Source organism: Cryptomeria japonica, unplaced genomic scaffold (genome assembly GCF_030272615.1).
Source record: "Cryptomeria japonica unplaced genomic scaffold, Sugi_1.0 HiC_scaffold_658, whole genome shotgun sequence".
In the NCBI taxonomy this organism is placed as follows: domain Eukaryota; kingdom Viridiplantae; phylum Streptophyta; class Pinopsida; order Cupressales; family Cupressaceae; genus Cryptomeria; species Cryptomeria japonica.
Window position 1 is genome coordinate 17,132 of NW_026729452.1, and position 18,861 is coordinate 35,992.

General features: G+C 33.9%; 1 protein-coding gene across 1 annotated transcript; it reads right to left on the reverse strand.

Moving 5' to 3' along the window:
- Positions 1–13,083: 13,083 nt before the first annotated feature.
- LOC131033560 (subtilisin-like protease SBT1.7) lies at positions 13,084–15,417 on the reverse strand. Its single transcript, XM_057964790.2, has one exon. It carries the CDS (start codon positions 15,415–15,417, stop codon positions 13,084–13,086), a length of 2,334 nt encoding a protein of 777 aa, XP_057820773.2.
- Positions 15,418–18,861: the final 3,444 nt, after the last annotated feature.

The following is an 18,861-nucleotide window of genomic DNA, read 5'->3' on the forward strand; positions in this document are numbered from 1 at the left end:
GATTGGCTACAAACAAAGAAAATCCAGCACTGAAATTATCTTGTCAGATTCGTGATAGTGTGTGTTCTCTCTCACAATGTCGAGAGCCGTTAAGCCTTCCTACAGAGCGTGTTGGGCTACTTACAAAGAAAATTCGGCTCTAACAATGGAAATGTTATTGAATATGTGTTCACGAAACATGGCAGGCAGGGGCAATTTATAAGCAGAGCACAAAAATGTTGCAGGACAATTGACCGAATCAGCTTATAACTCGGTAAGGGTTTTACTCTTTCAAGCAAAATAGAAAAATCTGAGACGCTTCATTGGAACTCTTCAGGTATGATCGAAATCGAAAAGGAATATTTCGTTGTTTAGAATAAGTCAATTTTCTCGCTCACTCTCTCAACCGCTCCAGTAGAATGGTGATCGTTCCGATCGTTATATACAAATTTTAAGATTTTTATTTTTAGTTTATTTTTTTGACATAATCTCCCCCTGATAAAAATGCGAATCCTACAACTTTATTTGACAAATAATAATAAATTAAAATCCGCAACGTAACTTCTGATTTTTAATAATAAAATTAAATTGTTATTATAAATTTTTAAATTATATCGTGAGGTGGTGTATATAATAGATATTTTGAGATTGTGATTTGTATTATTATAATTTTTTAAAATTATATTATGGAAAGTTGTTACAAGGTCAATATAATAGTTTTTTGAGATTGTGATTTAATGGAGTTTGTGTTTTCAACATTTTTTTTATAAACATTGGTTCGTCACACAAAAAAATATATGATGCATTTATAATATGCTCTGTGTGACTATGGGAAACTATACTCTTGGGTACCTTCAACACACTATGATTCTATTTGTTGTCTATAGCTATCAATCTTGTTTTGTGCTTATTAATGAATCATGAATTTTAAACTTTTTTTTTAGTACACATTTACAATCAGTTGCTTCGTGTATCAACTTCCTCTCGCTTCATAATGATTTACCATGTTTCCTTTTTTACTACTTCCTCAAGCCTTCTTGGTTCATGAGCACCAACAATTATCATCAATGCGTAATTGATATCATAGCCATAACAATTGATGGCTATTTCCTTACTATTTAGTATCTCCTTACAAGATTTCATTGGATTTTGGAATGGATAATGGGCTTGAATTTGACTCATCAATACCTTCTCTTACTTTTGTTGATTCATTAATTCCTTTTGGTTTTAGCTTAAATTTTCTCGGTGTGTATGATGATGCATAATATCCATCTTTTTCTTTTAAAAACTTAACATAAAAACACTTGTAAGGTCACACTCCTCAAAACTGGCATCTTTAGAGATGTGAACTTTATTTTCTATGAAATTGTAAAAGTCATAGGCTTTACCAGACTCATCATACCTAACAAAGATGCATTTTTAAATATTATCATTGAGTTTCCTTCTCTTCTCTTTCGGAATGTGTCAATGAAATACTCATAAAGAATCTAGAATGCCCAACTAAGGATTCGTTTCCTAAACATTCCATGTTTACAGATTATATTTCTAAGGTTTTAATTACAAACTATGATTGATCGAATAAGTTGTTATATGAATTACTTCTCTCCATAATTTATATCCAAGACTATGATCCTTGAGCATTGATTTATATTTTACTTGAATTTTCTTATTCCTTCTTTTAGTTACCCCATTATTCTATGTAGTATATGTAGCTAATATTTGCATCTTAATTCCCTTTTGTTTACAAAAGTTGACAAAATTATCTTAGGCATTATCTAGTTTCAACATTTTAATTTTTTTTAGTACATTCATTATTGACTTGATGTACCATATAAACTACTTGAAAATATCAAATTCTTCAAGCTTGGTCATTATAGAGTAAACCCTTATTCTTTGAGGTAATCCTTTCATGGTGTGATAAATTATCTAGATTTCCTTGTGGAAACTATCTTGACTAGTCAAAAAGATCAAAATCAACTAATTCCAGCTTCTTTAAGCTTTTCCATAGTCAAAAGTTTTATATTTTATTTCATTATAACATAGGATCAAGAGGGTTGGGCTTAACAAACACACTCTAGGTGTTGCCCCACTTAAGTGGCTGGTGTCGGGCCTTTTGATCCATTCCTTTCACCGATGACGTTTTGGTTCTTCTAACCAATTCTGTTAATGGCTACAATCGGTAGTTAGCCATAGTTAGAATTCAAATTTAATCCCACTGCCCTCAAGCTGGAAGATCCACACAGACGCACATAGTCACACTCATCATTAATGAAACTGCAACCAATTTGAATTTCAAATTTGATTTGCAATGTCTTTCCCAATCCTTTGAAATGAGCAATAGGATGTTTTCTTTGGCTGGATCAAAATCATGGCCATAAGAGTTGCATAAATAATTGGCATCCCATGATTTTGGTCACATTGGTTTCATCTTTATCCTTATTTTCTCACTTATTTCATTTCTTCCTTCCAATTGATTCTTCCAAGCGTGCATCTTTTATCCTGCTTTACGCTCACTACAAGCATTCCCTTTCCACTCATTTATCTCTACGCTTCCCCTTCTTCAACATGTTTTTCTGCACCTATTTATATGCTATATGAAAACTTTCTGCAATAAATCTAGAAGGATTTTAATCGTGAGAGGCATATGACGAAGCTTTCAAAATGGCATAAAGAATGCAGGTGTAGATGTCATTTTAGAGGATATCTCATTTGTTCAAGCGTTCATTTGTAGTCAATGCAGCTATTTAGTTTGGAGATTCTCTTTCCATATATTAATCATAATTAGCCAATAAGATCCTTGTGCGGGCTTTTGCCTGCCAAAGTGTCAGCCTTTCGATGATTATCCATTTTTTAGCAACTTTTTGGCCAAGCCTTGTTTCTTGGGTGGTGATAAGACAACTTGAACAACGTCATCTATTGATGTGTTTGAGTGTGACGTGGTGATGAGGTGACATACCGCCTACCATGCCCTCTATGGATGGCTTTGAGAGTGATGTGAAGAGCCTGGATTAAATGCGACTAAAGGTTTCGCTTCTCTAAAGTGTGTTTCGTGTCCTTGGGTAGTGTGTCTGTCACTTTTGTTCAATGCTCATAATTAATTTTGGGTTTTCATTCTCTACATGTTTACCTTTGTTGTGGCGGCACACAAAGTTCACAGCTACTTTTGGGTTTTCATTGTCTGGATACTATGTGTATTTACAATGTATCTGAGCTTGTTGAGGGCTTTGTCGGGTTTCGTTGAAGCAATTTTTTTTCGGTGTGTTTGGTTGAAAGAGAGGTTTGTGCAGAACGGAGGTAATTGTTTTCAGCTCCAGAATTCAGGTACCTCTAAAGATGAATTGATTTTCACTCTTTTCAATTTGAAATTCTCTCGTTCCATTGTGTGCATTTTCAATATGTGTCTTCCTTACCTTGTGGCCTATTTTGCCTCAGTTTGTGTGGTAGTTAACATATTTTTGATTTTTAATAAATTCATAGTTTTTCGTTCTCAGTGTTTTACATATCTCTATTTGTGCTTTAAGAATCTATTATTTGGTTTGACTGTCTATATCTTCGCCACGTCTCTGCATTTCTCTGGTAGTTATTGAAATTATATTTTAGGTACTCTACGTTTTTAGGGTTTCATCATTGTTGCTTTGCAACATACCCTGTCCCAGGCAACTAAGGATAGTCAATTTTTCTCCTCAGTACCAATCCTGAAAAATATTTTCTGAATCATCTCAATTATCTCAGCCACCTTCCCCAATATTTTGAAAAGGAAGAGGTAATATATGGGGATGCTCTTAAGACATGATTTAACCATCTATACTTTCCTTACCATACTGAGCAAATTACGTTTCCAACCTTCTAATTTATTTTGGAATATCTCAATAATTCCATTTGAGAAGGATAAGGAGGGGGTTTTAGATATGAGAGGAAGCCTCAAATAAAAATTAAGAAGAATAGCAGTCTGGTAGGCTAGGATAGTAGTGATTTTCTCTTGGAGGGATTGGTAGACATTTAAAAAGAAAATTTTGCTTGTCTCATAGTTCATATGTTGCCTTGATATTTTTGCATAATTGTCCAACATCTTCTTCCCACACCTCGCTTCTGAGATATAAGAATCTCCAAAAATGAAAGTATCATAAATATGGTGTGTTAGTAAAAACAATAGTTTTAAAAATTGTAAACATTGTTATCTTTCTTATATAGTAAAATAAAAATAAAAAAGAGAATCTTCTTTGGGTGTCTCTATAAAAACAATTAATTGGTTTTTGCTTGGGATTATGCAATTTGTGGTTTTAAGGGCATGCATATTTGAATTGTGTTGCTTACACACAAGATTTAATGAAAGCTATTCAGATTGTCATTATGATGTTATAGGAAGTGATAGATTTTATAGTATTCTTACAATTAATTTTAGATTTTCATCTTGATGATTAATATATTAATAGCATTATAAATAGTTGAAGGTTAATATGGTTGTATTACCCTTTCAAGATCAAATGATTATTTAGCATATCCTAAATTCTTTTATTGGGAGATTTATAATTATAAAATCTATGATATGATAGATAGGAATATATACATGTGTGTGTAAGAGTGTATTTACTCTTAAGAGGAACAAAGTAGATTTTCAAGTAAATATAAAACTCTTTAAGGCTAAATAGATGTATTTCATTAATGTTTATTTACAAAGTAATTCTACTGAATATTATTACAAGATTGGATTTAGATCAACTTGTACAAGCTTATGGTGATTAGAACCACACCAAGTGGATAAGAGTTGACCTCTTAAGAAAAGTAGTTATGAACTTTCTTTGATTTTGAATGATAAGTTCTAAAAACAACAAGAATTATCCTTAAAATCCATTATCGTTATTCTTCTTAAAATATTGATTTGATATTATCTCAAACCTAATTCAAAGGGAACATCTTAAATGAAATAATTGTGTGTATTGGGAAAGACAATGGTTTAATGGGGAAAATTCATGTTTGAATATGATCGTGGTATGGAATCTTTTGGTGAAACTAGGTTATTGTCATATGATATTGATTGTTTGATGATAGATTAAATGGTGAGTAATGATCTATACTCTAATTGTGCCTTGGATATCATAATACAACTATTGGGTGTTAAAGAAGAGACATTGTCATGAGTAACCATTATTAAGGTCATGATATCTTTTCATGAATGACCATCCCGTGTCTTCATGTTTGATATCCTTATATTTTTTTATGAGACTGCTATATGATTTCTTATAGATACTCCTAAATAATCTTAAACTTATGTATGTAGAGATGTGTTGTAGTATCGGCTATGATTATAGTGTTGTATATTTCTTGAGAATTTGAGAAAATTAAATTATGGTTCTGATTGGATTTTATAATTAATGGAGGTTTGATTGAAAATAAGATCCTTGATGAGTTATCAAGTGCATGGATTGAAGATATTACACACATATATGCTCATGAAAGCAATGTATTCTTAATATACATTCTTAGGTAACCATGAAGTTGTTATATCAGTTTAGATATAGATATGCCATATTGCATTATTCCATTACTCTTGTCGAATTTGCATTGTTAGTCTACCTCGTGCCGGGTTGGGTATCTTTTGTATCATGAAATATTTTGGGGAAGTGTAACTACTTCGTGGTAGGGTGGATACATGCCCCAAAAATGTTCTCACCCTTTATGTGATTGTGGGAGACATATGTCAAAGTTCCTGTCATGATGGTCTTCATGAATTATTTTTCATTATAAATGACCTTGCAGTCTATCGTAAAGGAACACGATCCATTATGTTCGGCCTTGTTATAGTTTGTGTATTAAATCTTTATGTTGAAATTTAATTTTAGGTCTCATTCTTGTATATCCGCACTTGTGGAATAGTAACACCTTATTTTATGAATTTTTCTATGAATTCTGTAAATTATGTTATTTTGAAATTATGGATGTCATTACATCATTTGTCTCTATGTTTCCCTTCTTCAACATGTTTTTCTCCACCCATTTATATGCTATTTGAAATTTTTTTGCAATAAATCTAGAAGCATCTTAATCATGAGAAGCATACGAGGAAGCTTTCAAAATGGCATGAAGAATGGAGGTGTAGATGTCATTTTAGAGGATATCTCATTTTTTCATGCCTTCCTTTGTAGTCAATGCAACTATTTAATATGGGGAATCTCTTTCTAGATATTAATCGTAATTATAATTTTAATTTGAGTCTAACCAAAATTGATATTATTTTGTTTATGATGGTTTTTGGTGCATATGTTTTCAAAATGTTTTATTCAATTAAATAAATTTAAATGGAATTTTTAAACCTATAGAGAGATGAGTTTTAAAATATTAAACTTAAGTACTCTGATGTTTCTATTAATATGTGTTCTGATATTACCAAAAATTTAAGTACATTAGATGTGGTAAGTTCGTAAGGCTATATCTTCATACATAATATTATTATCTTTTTTTCTTAATTATATTATTTTCTCAAACCTCACACAATTTAATAAAAGATCCCAACTCTAAATATAAAAAGGTTAGTTTGTAGAAATAAATCAAATATTTTGGAAAGTATGTGTCACACATGCATTTTTCATCCCAACTTGGCTCATAAGAAAATAAATGAAAAATACTAATTTTGTTAAGAGAAAGAACAACATAACTAAATTTCATAAATTTGATGCTAATTCTAGGATGATATAGACAATAGCATGATGATTCAAACATTCTCGAGTTATCTTAACCAAATTTATAGATGAGTGAAATATGAAGACGATGACTACTCTTTAGGCAAAGCTATTATCAAATAAAAAGAAGCAAATGTATATTGCATTTCTACTACATGGTCATATGTAATGTTTCAATTTATTTTTAATAAACATTGTCAATTTTATTTGATTTATTTTATTATCAAATAATATCTCATGCCTTAATTTATTTATTTATTTCAGACTCTCATGAAATTAAGATCTTTATATAATTATTAATCTTTTGAAATAAATTTAAAATATATATACAATATGTATTATATGATTTTTCTCTATGTCATTAACTATATAAATTTTAAATCTTATACATAATTACTAATATTCTTTTATATAATATTTTAAATTATATATTGTGATTTTAGAATAAAATTTAGAAATTTTCAAAAAATTAAAATCCAAATTCTAAACACATGCAAATCAAAAAAAAATATTATGGAGACTCAATTGTTATTAAATATTTTGAGTAGCATAACAATGACATGATTAAAATATTCAAAGTAGGTCAATGGTTATTTAGAGAGCTTCCTCAATTTCCGAAAAAATAGTGAATTTTTTAGATTTTTCAAAAGTGAAAATACATATGTTTAGATTGATTTAATTGATTTTGTGGACTATATATTTGATTTAGAGTTAACTGGTTTGATTGACCAATTAACTCAATTGATTGATTAGTCAAATAACCTAGAACTAATTTAATTAACTCAATTGATTGATTAGTTAAATAACCTGAATCTAACTTGTTTAATTAGTAAAATAACTTGAATCAAAAAAATATTTAATTAAGTTAACATAAATTAAATGTGGATGAGGATAATTATGATTATTTATTTATTTTAACTAGGTATATGTGCATGTATTATTGTTGGTTAATAGATTTTGTTCTCTTCAAAATATGACAGTATCGACTCTTAGCCCCGAATAAGAGAGCAAACTATTAACAACAGTCGGAGAAGTTGCTATGGCTTTGCAACTTTCCTTTCAATTTTAGAGGTACAAATCCATCTTATGATATCAATTTAGGTTATTTTGGGTATGCTTTTAACTAGAAAGCAGGAAAGGTAAACTTTACAAAATAAAGAGGAAGGAAAACATGAGATTAATTACACATGACCATCACATCAAAGTATAAAGATCAATTTCCATATATCTTAAACACAAATCATTTACCAACATTCATACAAATATTTTTACTAATGAATGATCACCGCATAAAATAAATCACAAACAAGAACATTCATAATATCGAATGTAAATTCACAATAATGTAGGAAACCACTATTCGTTATAGCACAAATTCTAAATAAAGAACAGATATTCCCACATTCAATCAATCATTCAGATATAAATATTGATGATAGCATCAAATATAGATCAGAGCTCTGATTGAATCAGCACAAAGTCTCCTTCAAACAGAATTCCATTAAACTTTCATAAAATTACAATATTGCTGCTAACTGAAATTTGGATCCTTTAAGTTCCAAATCGAAACTGTTAACAATGATTCCTACCAACCTTAAATAGTTTGACCATAAACTAATCAAAATAATGACTTCTTGGAGACAACCAATTAAAGAGAGTTTAAGAATAACTTCCAACTAAACGGTCCACTAGGACCAATAGTATGAGCAAGGACTTTAAAAATTGAACAACTAAGTAGGAAACAAGAAATCAAACAATCACATCCTCGTTGCTTCTTTATCTTTATGTTGAAATTTAATTTTAGGTCCCATTCTTGTTATAGCTTGGGTAAGTGAACATAGTGAGCAGCTCCATAGAATTTTTTTTTAACATAACCCTTACTATCAAAATCGATCCTTATGGGTAGGGAACAAAAACCAATCTTAGCTAGAAGTTTATCAAAAAATTTTGGAGATTCATTATTTCTACAAGAAAATTGAGACAAGCTCATAGGAAAAGAGTACCCTTTCTTTCTCATTTGTATATATTTTGTATTAACAAAGGTCATATAACGACATAGTTCCAAGAAGAGATAATTAGAGGCATACTTGGGTAATCTTAATCTAGCCTTTTCATAAACTCCTATTCTCAATTATGAGAAAATTATGTACTGAATATAGAAGCTACCATAATATTGAATTAGGGCCATAGCCTCCTCTGATATTCTCTTTTCAGGGTTTACTTCAATGTCTTTTATGATTGTCATGAATAAAGTGTCATGGATGTGAGAGAAATTCCTCATACCGTCTCTTTTATGTAATTGAGGGAAACAATTATAAACATGGACACCATTTGTGACATTTCCAACTTGTCTCAAACCCAGCCAAGAGATTCTCTTGACAGCTAATACATAGCAAAGCACAAAGCAAAAGCATAATTCACTCCTATCATTAAACTTTACAAGTTGTTTGTGAAGGGAATCACATATTAACCCTGCCTAGTCAATCTGATTTCTATCATCACAAACACTGAGGAAAAAATGAAACATCCATTCTTCAAAGAATTTTATCCTAGGTCGACCAACCACACAGCACAACAACACAATGATATCGGTGATATCATCTCTAAACAGCTCCATTTTTATTCGAGAAGGTAACGTAGATGTACTAGGTCAAGGGGATTTTAACCAACCTTGAACAATAGTGTCCAGACACCAATCTATACAGTTCTGAAAGAACCCCCATCCCGAGTAATAAGATAAATTCACCTCACCTTCTCTTTGAAGGATGTGTAGTGCAAGAGAAATATTATATGTATCTATTTTGTCTATCAGAACTTAATTCACACTTTGGATTTCATGGGAGTCGGGATGATAATGTTGCACACAGGAGAGGACCAATTATAGGCATGCAATGGTGAAAGGATAACCTTTAGCTTGAGATATAGTAGATTCAATGACTTTTTGTGTAATGGGACACTTCTCTAAACTATGAAGCCTCTTCTGAATGTCATGCATTGTAAATGGTTCGATTTCTCTATCTTTGATATGGTCTAATTTTCTTTCAATGGGCTGAGAGGGTTTAGGTGCCATAAAAGCTAAACACAGAAGGGCTAGGGTTTCTGATAGAGGGTGAAAGATCAAATTGGGATAAAATAGAAAGGATTTATGAGAAGAACGGATGTTCATGAATGCCAAATTAACAAACTTCCCCTATCTTATCAACAAGAAAACCAGAAATTTTAACAATTTTATGCAAACAGAGATTCTATCCTCAAACCTGGTTTTGTGCTTTCGCCTATACACCCCTTCAAGTTTACCAGAAGTCTCAAATGCAAATAGGATGAGAAAAGGTGATAGCCATATGAATACATGGAGAAATTAATTCTTTTGTTTCGGCGGTTGTCGTACTACTTTGAGATTTGAAAAAAAAACATTTTATTAATGCTTCATTTATTTCCCATTACCAAAAGGTAATTTATTGACGTCATTGCATGAGTTGTCGGTCTTGAGGCTGCTACTATCGAAATATCAGGCAATCGGGTTCTTTAAGAACTGCATAACACGAGAAGTGTGTGTGCTGAAAAAGTTTCTAACGCGTGTCCGGTTGATATGTGACCTATGAGGGACCCACTAACATGATACTACCGGGGATCGGGGTATCGGGTGGAACAAGGCTCAATAATGATAAATCCTAGTGATTTAAATTTCCATTAGATGGCAATAAGGTGATAAAGTGAGGTGGGGCCCCATTGGACATAACCAAGACTTGACGCTTAAAGGAAAGAGGTTGATCATTCAATCGAGGGTTTTGAGAACTAAAGCATGTACATTACTCTTGTAATGTGGTGGTCCCCAACTTGAGGAACAAACTATGGCCCAATGGGCAGGACGGGCACAACAATTATTTAGGAAATAGCTGATTAATTAATTAATTATGTTTTATGAATTAATTAGTCATGGGATGATATATGGGTGATTGAAATTTATTAATTGATATAATGTAATCAATTAATTAATAAGGTGCATTAACATGGAAAAGTCCATAAGACAGTATCAATGTGGCATGATGATGAGCACAATAGAATTAGTCAATTAAGAAATGATAATAGAATTGATTGGTTAGAATGATGGATTTTCCCAAATAGGATTATGATGGATTTAATTAACAAGGTGATGAAATATAGGTGTCTAAATGTTGCCCTTGTTCAAAGGGTGCCACATATAAAAGAAGCGGTGGATTTGTAAATAATGTAGAATAAGAAATATTTAATGTCACCGAGTGTTGGTCCAAAGCACAAGGAAGAATAAAAGAGATGGATGAACACTTGAAATAAAATAAAAGAACATGGGACTAAATAGATGGGTGGGACTCAAAGGATGGGACAGAAAGAATGTTATTTATCAATAGTTATAAATAAGAATAAATGCAGAGTGTTAATAATGTCATGATAAAATTTGTGATGCTCACAGTACATTTTTAAAATTTGAGCAACCTAATTCAATGTATCATGTAAAAGGATGCACCATCATATGGTAGACATTGATAACATATTTTTGATATGAAGTACAAGAAAAATATCTAAGTAGGAAAGTAGTAGGATGGAGCATGATATGGTAGGCCATGATGACATAATTTCCATAGAATTTTAAAGGAGTGACATAAAAATAGAGGCAAATAAAAAGGTATAATTATTTAAGAAAAATTACAAAAACACAAATAAATTGAAAGAAAAATAAAAAAGAAATTATAATTATCCTTTACTAAGTCAAAATCTAAGAAACATTCATATTCATAGTTTTAATTATCCCCAAACAATTATTGATGTGACGAGGTTGGATTTAGAAAGATAAATCCTATCAGAAACCAAGTTAAGATATGAATATCTAATTAATTTACATGTTATTCTAAAATCGACTGGTTGCAAAGCATGTACATATAATCCTGTACGTCAATCTAAGGTAGTATAGTTATCTTAAATACATATATCTAAAACAAATGTGGGAGATATAAAATTTGCAACTATTTTATTCACTTAAAATTTATTTTATTTTATTCTAAAAATAATTTATCATGGCACTAACAAAAAAATTTAAATTGGAGGTTCTCCTTGGTGCCTAAAATTGTGTGAGTGATAGGAAATTAAGGTGTTATATTTTTGTTGTTTGAAGTTATTTGATATGGATAGGATTACATAGATATGCTAAAACCTAATTATTATGCAAATGGTCCTCTTCTTGCATTGCAGTCTGCTCATTCCACATGGGTGATCATTCTTGTGGGGACATTATGGTTGGAAATAGAGGTTCAACATAAGGTTGTACCCCTGGCTCAATAAATTTTGGCTTTTACATTAGTTGGTTCAGTATAGGGCTTGTCACATAGGGAGTTTTTGTTTCCCCTTATTTCCTCATGTTTTTGTTGTTGGCCTATAAAGGGGTTCATGAGGCTCCTTATTGTAGAGTAAGTAAATGGGATTCATTAGTCTAATTATCTAAACTAGGAATCACAAACCATTTACACTAGCAATACATTGAGGAATAAATCAAAACTATATATAGGGCATTTTGTGCCCGCCAAATAGCTTGCATTAAAAAAGGGTAAGAGGATTAGTTGACCCACGATTTAGGCCCACATTTTCTAGTTTTTCTACCTTTTGCATGTTATGAGATAAAGTGACACTTTTTCATGGTGGTTAGGCTTCACACAAACATATTTTGAATATTCCATGACCATTTGACCACCTTTTTGTCGATTGCACAACGTAAGACAAATAGTTGAGGTTTTTTAGATCATTTTTTATTCGATGAGGTAATATTCTTAGTTTTTGAGAATTCAAATGTTTATTATGTATGTTTCCTTTAAATTTGATAATCTAGACTTGTTCTTTTCAATGTTTTCAAGTTAATTCTATTAGACTTTGTGAGATGGTGGAAATTAGGGTGTTACCATTTAGGTTGATAAAGCCACTAATTTTGCCTAACGACCAAACATTAAGAGAACAAAATTAAACTTGATTGATCCAATCCTAAAAGGACTTGATTCAAAACAAGTTAATTCTCCCCTTGTTAGAGTTGAAAACTAAATTTGAATTACAGTTGAATTTCAATGCTAGATCTAGGACAAACAATGAGAGATTGACATAAAATAACAGTGACAAAATATTACAAATATCATGCAAAGCTTAAATCTAGATATGAGGAATGAATTTCTCCTTTCGGATTCATTCTTCCTTGTCTTAGTGAGTTTCAGTGGCTTAGTCTAAACCTAATGGCTTACCCCTTTGTTAGGGTTTCATAATTAATATTATATTTGATGCATTACAAACCAATCACTAAGCTGCATTATATATGCTTGCAAATGACATACTAAGTAGCAGGGCTAGGTTGGATTATCTTATCCATATGGATTGCTAAATATAAATAATATTATATTTGAGCTAGGTTGGATTAGTTTGAAGCTTGCCAAGTCAATACGATCGGACTACGAACAAGTTGTCTTCCACCCTCAATGCAAGTCCAACTTATCTCTCCAAAGCCATTTTGGTCTCCCTCGGAAGGAGATGGAGTCCTTATATTGCTTTCAAATTTCACTATGTAGGTGGCTTTATCGTACAGATTTCTGAACACGAACGTCTGGGGCTCCACAGTGATGCTGACACCAGGAGGGCTCTTCACACTCGCTCTGTATACTACATTACCCTTTGCAACTGCACCCACATTCGTCACTGTTCTTCTGCTCACTTGAGCCGAATTGTTGCCCGGCTTAAACACAACAGAAAACGAAGGGTAATTGAGATCTCCAGCTTCGAAACTGGACTTGGGACACGAGATCAGTCTCTTGGTGAGAAGAGCAATTTGTTTCTTGGTGTAGTTAAGAGAGCATAGAAAGTCTATATAATCTTGCGGTGCCATGTCGTAGACAAGGCCAGGATCCATTGCAGATCTTGGGTCCACGTGGCCTGAGCCCATAGCAAATGGGTTGGCTGCCTCCATGGTTACTGAATCTCTGATCTCCTGCTTTCTATTATCCACAATGTAGGAAGACGTCATGAGAGCAGATTTGATGGCGGCGGGGCTCCAGGTGGGATGGATGGCTTTTATGAGCGCTGCAATGCCGCTGACATGAGGACACGCCATTGAGGTCCCCGAATCTAAAATGTAGTCCACACTTCCAGCGTATGCTGCCAATATGTTGACACCAGGAGCAATCATATCAGGCTTGAGAACAGAAGGATATGCTTCGCTCGGCCCCCTCGATGAAAAAGCAGCCACTATGGGAGCGGCCGTTGCGTTTCCCACAATAGTCAATCCAGTGAGACGCATGGCGGCCGTGGCAGTACTAGTATTCGATGTGCTGTTGATGTAGGATTTTATTTTTTCCCCAGCTTTGAAACTTAAGCTGATAGCGGGAAATTTAAAAGTGTAGGAAAACTGCTGCTGTGCTCCAAGGAGCTCTTCATTGGCCACAATCATTCCTGCACCGCCTGCTCTAGCTACTTCATTGGCCTTCTCCGGTGCGCTAGAGTCATCTGGATCGATCAACTGATCACACAGCACTATCTTATCCTTCACCAGATTGGGGTCGAGACTGCCATCAAGACAACGCTTTGAGCTGTTGCTGGCGGAGACATAGACGAGAGGGAATGGCCCTTGCAATTTTCCATCTCCTCCTTTGAAGGCGGAGGTGCCTCTGTATATCTCCTGGTTGCCCAACACCAGAGAAGCAGGGAAATCTCTGTCGATGCTGCTCGCACCCACGGTTGTAATCCATGGCTCTGTGTTGCTCAGAGTAGACGAAAGTGGTCCTCGATTGCCTGCCCCGGCAGAAACAAATACTCCCTTTTCTGTCGCTCCAAACGCTGCAATGGCTCTGATATTCATGTGGAATGGCACGTCTTCTGAGCTAATTGAGATAGAAAGGATGTCGACGCCATCAGCAATGGCGTGTTCCATGGCAGCAGCCACGTCGCTGTCGTCGCATCTGCCTTCAGGCGCCCAACATGCTTTGTAGATGGCCAGCCTGGCATGAGGAGCCATTCCTCTGGCCGTTCCACTGGCGAAACCGAGTAAACTGGCACCCGTTACCGCAGCTCCTGCGGCAGTTGAGGCTGTATGAGTGCCGTGGCCGTGGGCGTCTCTGGGAGACATGTATTCCAACGTTTCATTGATTTTAGAAACATTATTTTGGAAGCCTTTGTAGAAGTATCGAGCTCCAATGATTTTTCTATTGCAATGTGACGAATTGAAGGCCTGCCCGCTTTCACATGTGCCTTTCCATCTCGAGGGAACAGGTCCAAGCCCTGCATCATTGAAGCTTTTGCTTTCAGGCCATATGCCTGTGTCAATCACGCCCACGATGATATCTTCGCCACCAGTGGAGTATTGAGACCATAATCCAGGAGAAGAAGAGGAGGAGGATGAGAGACCCAGAAACTCTGGCGTGTGTGTAGTGGCAACTTTATTGAGGGAGGAAGGGACCACGGCCAAGCACCCCTCCATACTCTCCATGGCGTCAGCCTCTGCTTCGCTTAGCCTCGCAGCAAAGCCGTGCAAGAGAGTATCATATGTGTATAGCAACTCATTCGCATTTGATTCTGAGACCTGGCTGAGCATTGAAGCGTACCAGTGTTGGTGTAGATAGAAATGTTGGGGTTTCATGGATTTGATCATATGAATAATATAGGGCTTCCTTATATCTTCTTCTTCCGCCTTGCCCAACGACATTGCACACATGAAAAAGAGGAGGAGAATGAGGAACCCGGCAAGCGCGCTGTTAGCCATGATTGGCTACAAACAAAGAAAATCCAGCACTGAAATTATCTTGTCAGATTCGTGATAGTGTGTGTTCTCTCTCACAATGTCGAGAGCCGTTAAGCCTTCCTACAGAGCGTGTTGGGCTACTTACAAAGAAAATTCGGCTCTAACAATGGAAATGTTATTGAATATGTGTTCACGAAACATGGCAGGCAGGGGCAATTTATAAGCAGAGCACAAAAATGTTGCAGGACAATTGACCGAATCAGCTTATAACTCGGTAAGGGTTTTACTCTTTCAAGCAAAATAGAAAAATCTGAGACGCTTCATTGGAACTCTTCAGGTATGATCGAAATCGAAAAGGAATATTTCGTTGTTTAGAATAAGTCAATTTTCTCGCTCACTCTCTCAACCGCTCCAGTAGAATGGTGATCGTTCCGATCGTTATATACAAATTTTAAGATTTTTATTTTTAGTTTATTTTTTTGACATAATCTCCCCCTGATAAAAATGCGAATCCTACAACTTTATTTGACAAATAATAATAAATTAAAATCCGCAACGTAACTTCTGATTTTTAATAATAAAATTAAATTGTTATTATAAATTTTTAAATTATATCGTGAGGTGGTGTATATAATAGATATTTTGAGATTGTGATTTGTATTATTATAATTTTTTAAAATTATATTATGGAAAGTTGTTACAAGGTCAATATAATAGTTTTTTGAGATTGTGATTTAATGGAGTTTGTGTTTTCAACATTTTTTTTATAAACATTGGTTCGTCACACAAAAAAATATATGATGCATTTATAATATGCTCTGTGTGACTATGGGAAACTATACTCTTGGGTACCTTCAACACACTATGATTCTATTTGTTGTCTATAGCTATCAATCTTGTTTTGTGCTTATTAATGAATCATGAATTTTAAACTTTTTTTTTAGTACACATTTACAATCAGTTGCTTCGTGTATCAACTTCCTCTCGCTTCATAATGATTTACCATGTTTCCTTTTTTACTACTTCCTCAAGCCTTCTTGGTTCATGAGCACCAACAATTATCGTCAATGCGTAATTGATATCATAGCCATAACAATTGATGGCTATTTCCTTACTATTTAGTATCTCCTTACAAGATTTCATTGGATTTTGGAATGGATAATGGGCTTGAATTTGACTCATCAATACCTTCTCTTACTTTTGTTGATTCATTAATTCCTTTTGGTTTTAGCTTAAATTTTCTCGGTGTGTATGATGATGCATAATATCCATCTTTTTCTTTTAAAAACTTAACATAAAAACACTTGTAAGGTCACACTCCTCAAAACTGGCATCTTTAGAGATGTGAACTTTATTTTCTATGAAATTGTAAAAGTCATAGGCTTTACCAGACTCATCATACCTAACAAAGATGCATTTTTAAATATTATCATTGAGTTTCCTTCTCTTCTCTTTCGGAATGTGTCAATGAAATACTCATAAAGAATCTAGAATGCCCAACTAAGGATTCGTTTCCTAAACATTCCATGTTTACAGATTATATTTCTAAGGTTTTAATTACAAACTATGATTGATCGAATAAGTTGTTATATGAATTACTTCTCTCCATAATTTATATCCAAGACTATGATCCTTGAGCATTGATTTATATTTTACTTGAATTTTCTTATTCCTTCTTTTAGTTACCCCATTATTCTATGTAGTATATGTAGCTAATATTTGCATCTTAATTCCCTTTTGTTTACAAAAGTTTACCAAAATTATCTTAGGCATTATCTAGTTTCAACATTTTAATTTTTTTTAGTACATTCATTATTGACTTGATGTACCATATAAACTACTTGAAAATATCAAATTCTTCAAGCTTGTTCATTATAGAGTAAACCCTTATTCTTTGAGGTAATCCTTTCATGGTGTGATAAATTATCTAGATTTCCTTGTGGAAACTATCTTGACTAGTCAAAAAGATCAAAATCAACTAATTCCAGCTTCTTTAAGCTTTTCCATAGTCAAAAGTTTTATATTTTATTTCATTATAACATAGGATCAAGAGGGTTGGGCTTAACAAACACACTCTAGGTGTTGCCCCACTTAAGTGGCTGGTGTCGGGCCTTTTGATCCATTCCTTTCACCGATGACGTTTTGGTTCTTCTAACCAATTCTGTTAATGGCTACAATCGGTAGTTAGCCATAGTTAGAATTCAAATTTAATCCCACTGCCCTCAAGCTGGAAGATCCACACAGACGCACATAGTCACACTCATCATTAATGAAACTGCAACCAATTTGAATTTCAAATTTGATTTGCAATGTCTTTCCCAATCCTTTGAAATGAGCAATAGGATGTTTTCTTTGGCTGGATCAAAATCATGGCCATAAGAGTTGCAGAAATAATTGGCATCCCATGATTTTGGTCACATTGGTTTCATCTTTATCCTTATTTTCTCACTTATTTCATTTCTTCCTTCCAATTGATTCTTCCAAGCTTACATCTTTTATCCTCCTTTACGCTCAATACAAGCATTCCCTTTCCACTCATTTATCTCTACGCTTCCCTTCTTCAACATGTTTTTCTGCACCTATTTATATGCTATTTGAAAACTTTCTGCAATAAATCTAGAAGGGTTTTAATCATGAGAGGCATATGATGAAGCTTTCAAAATGGCATAAAGAATGCAGGTGTAGATGTCATTTTAGAGGATATCTCATTTGTTCAAGCGTTCATTTGTAGTCAATGCAGCTATTTAATTTGGAGATTCTCTTTCCATATATTAATCATAATTAGCCAATAAGAACCTTGTGCAGGCTTTTGCCTGCCAAAGTGTCAGCCTTTCGATGATTATCCATTTTTTAGCAACTTTTTGGCCAAGCCTTGTTTCTTGGGTGGTGATAAGACAACTTGAACAACGTCATCTATTGATGTGTTTGAGTGTGACGTGGTGATGAGGTGACATACCGCCTACCATGCCCTCTATGGATGGCTTTGAGAGTGATGTGAAGAGCCTGCATTGAATGCGACTAAAGGTTTCGCTTCTCTAAAGTGTGTTTCGTGTCCTTGGGTAGTGTGTCTGTCACTTTTGTTCAATGCTCATAATTAATTTTGGGTTTTCATTCTCTACATGTTTACCTTTGTTGTGGCGGCACACAAAGTTCACAGCTACTTTTGGGTTTTCATTGTCTGGATACTATGTGTATTTACAATGTATCTGAGCTTGTTGAGGGCTTTGTCGGGTTTCGTTGAAGCAATTTTTTTTCGGTGTGTTTGGTTGAAAGAGAGGTTTGTGCAGAACGGAGGTAATTGTTTTCAACTCCAGAATTCAGGTACCTCTAAAGATGAATTGATTTTCACTCTTTTCAATTTGAAATTCTCTCGTTCCATTGTGTGCATTTTCAATATGTGTCTTCCTTACCTTGTGGCCTATTTTGCCTCAGTTTGTGTGGTAGTTAACATATTTTTGATTTTTA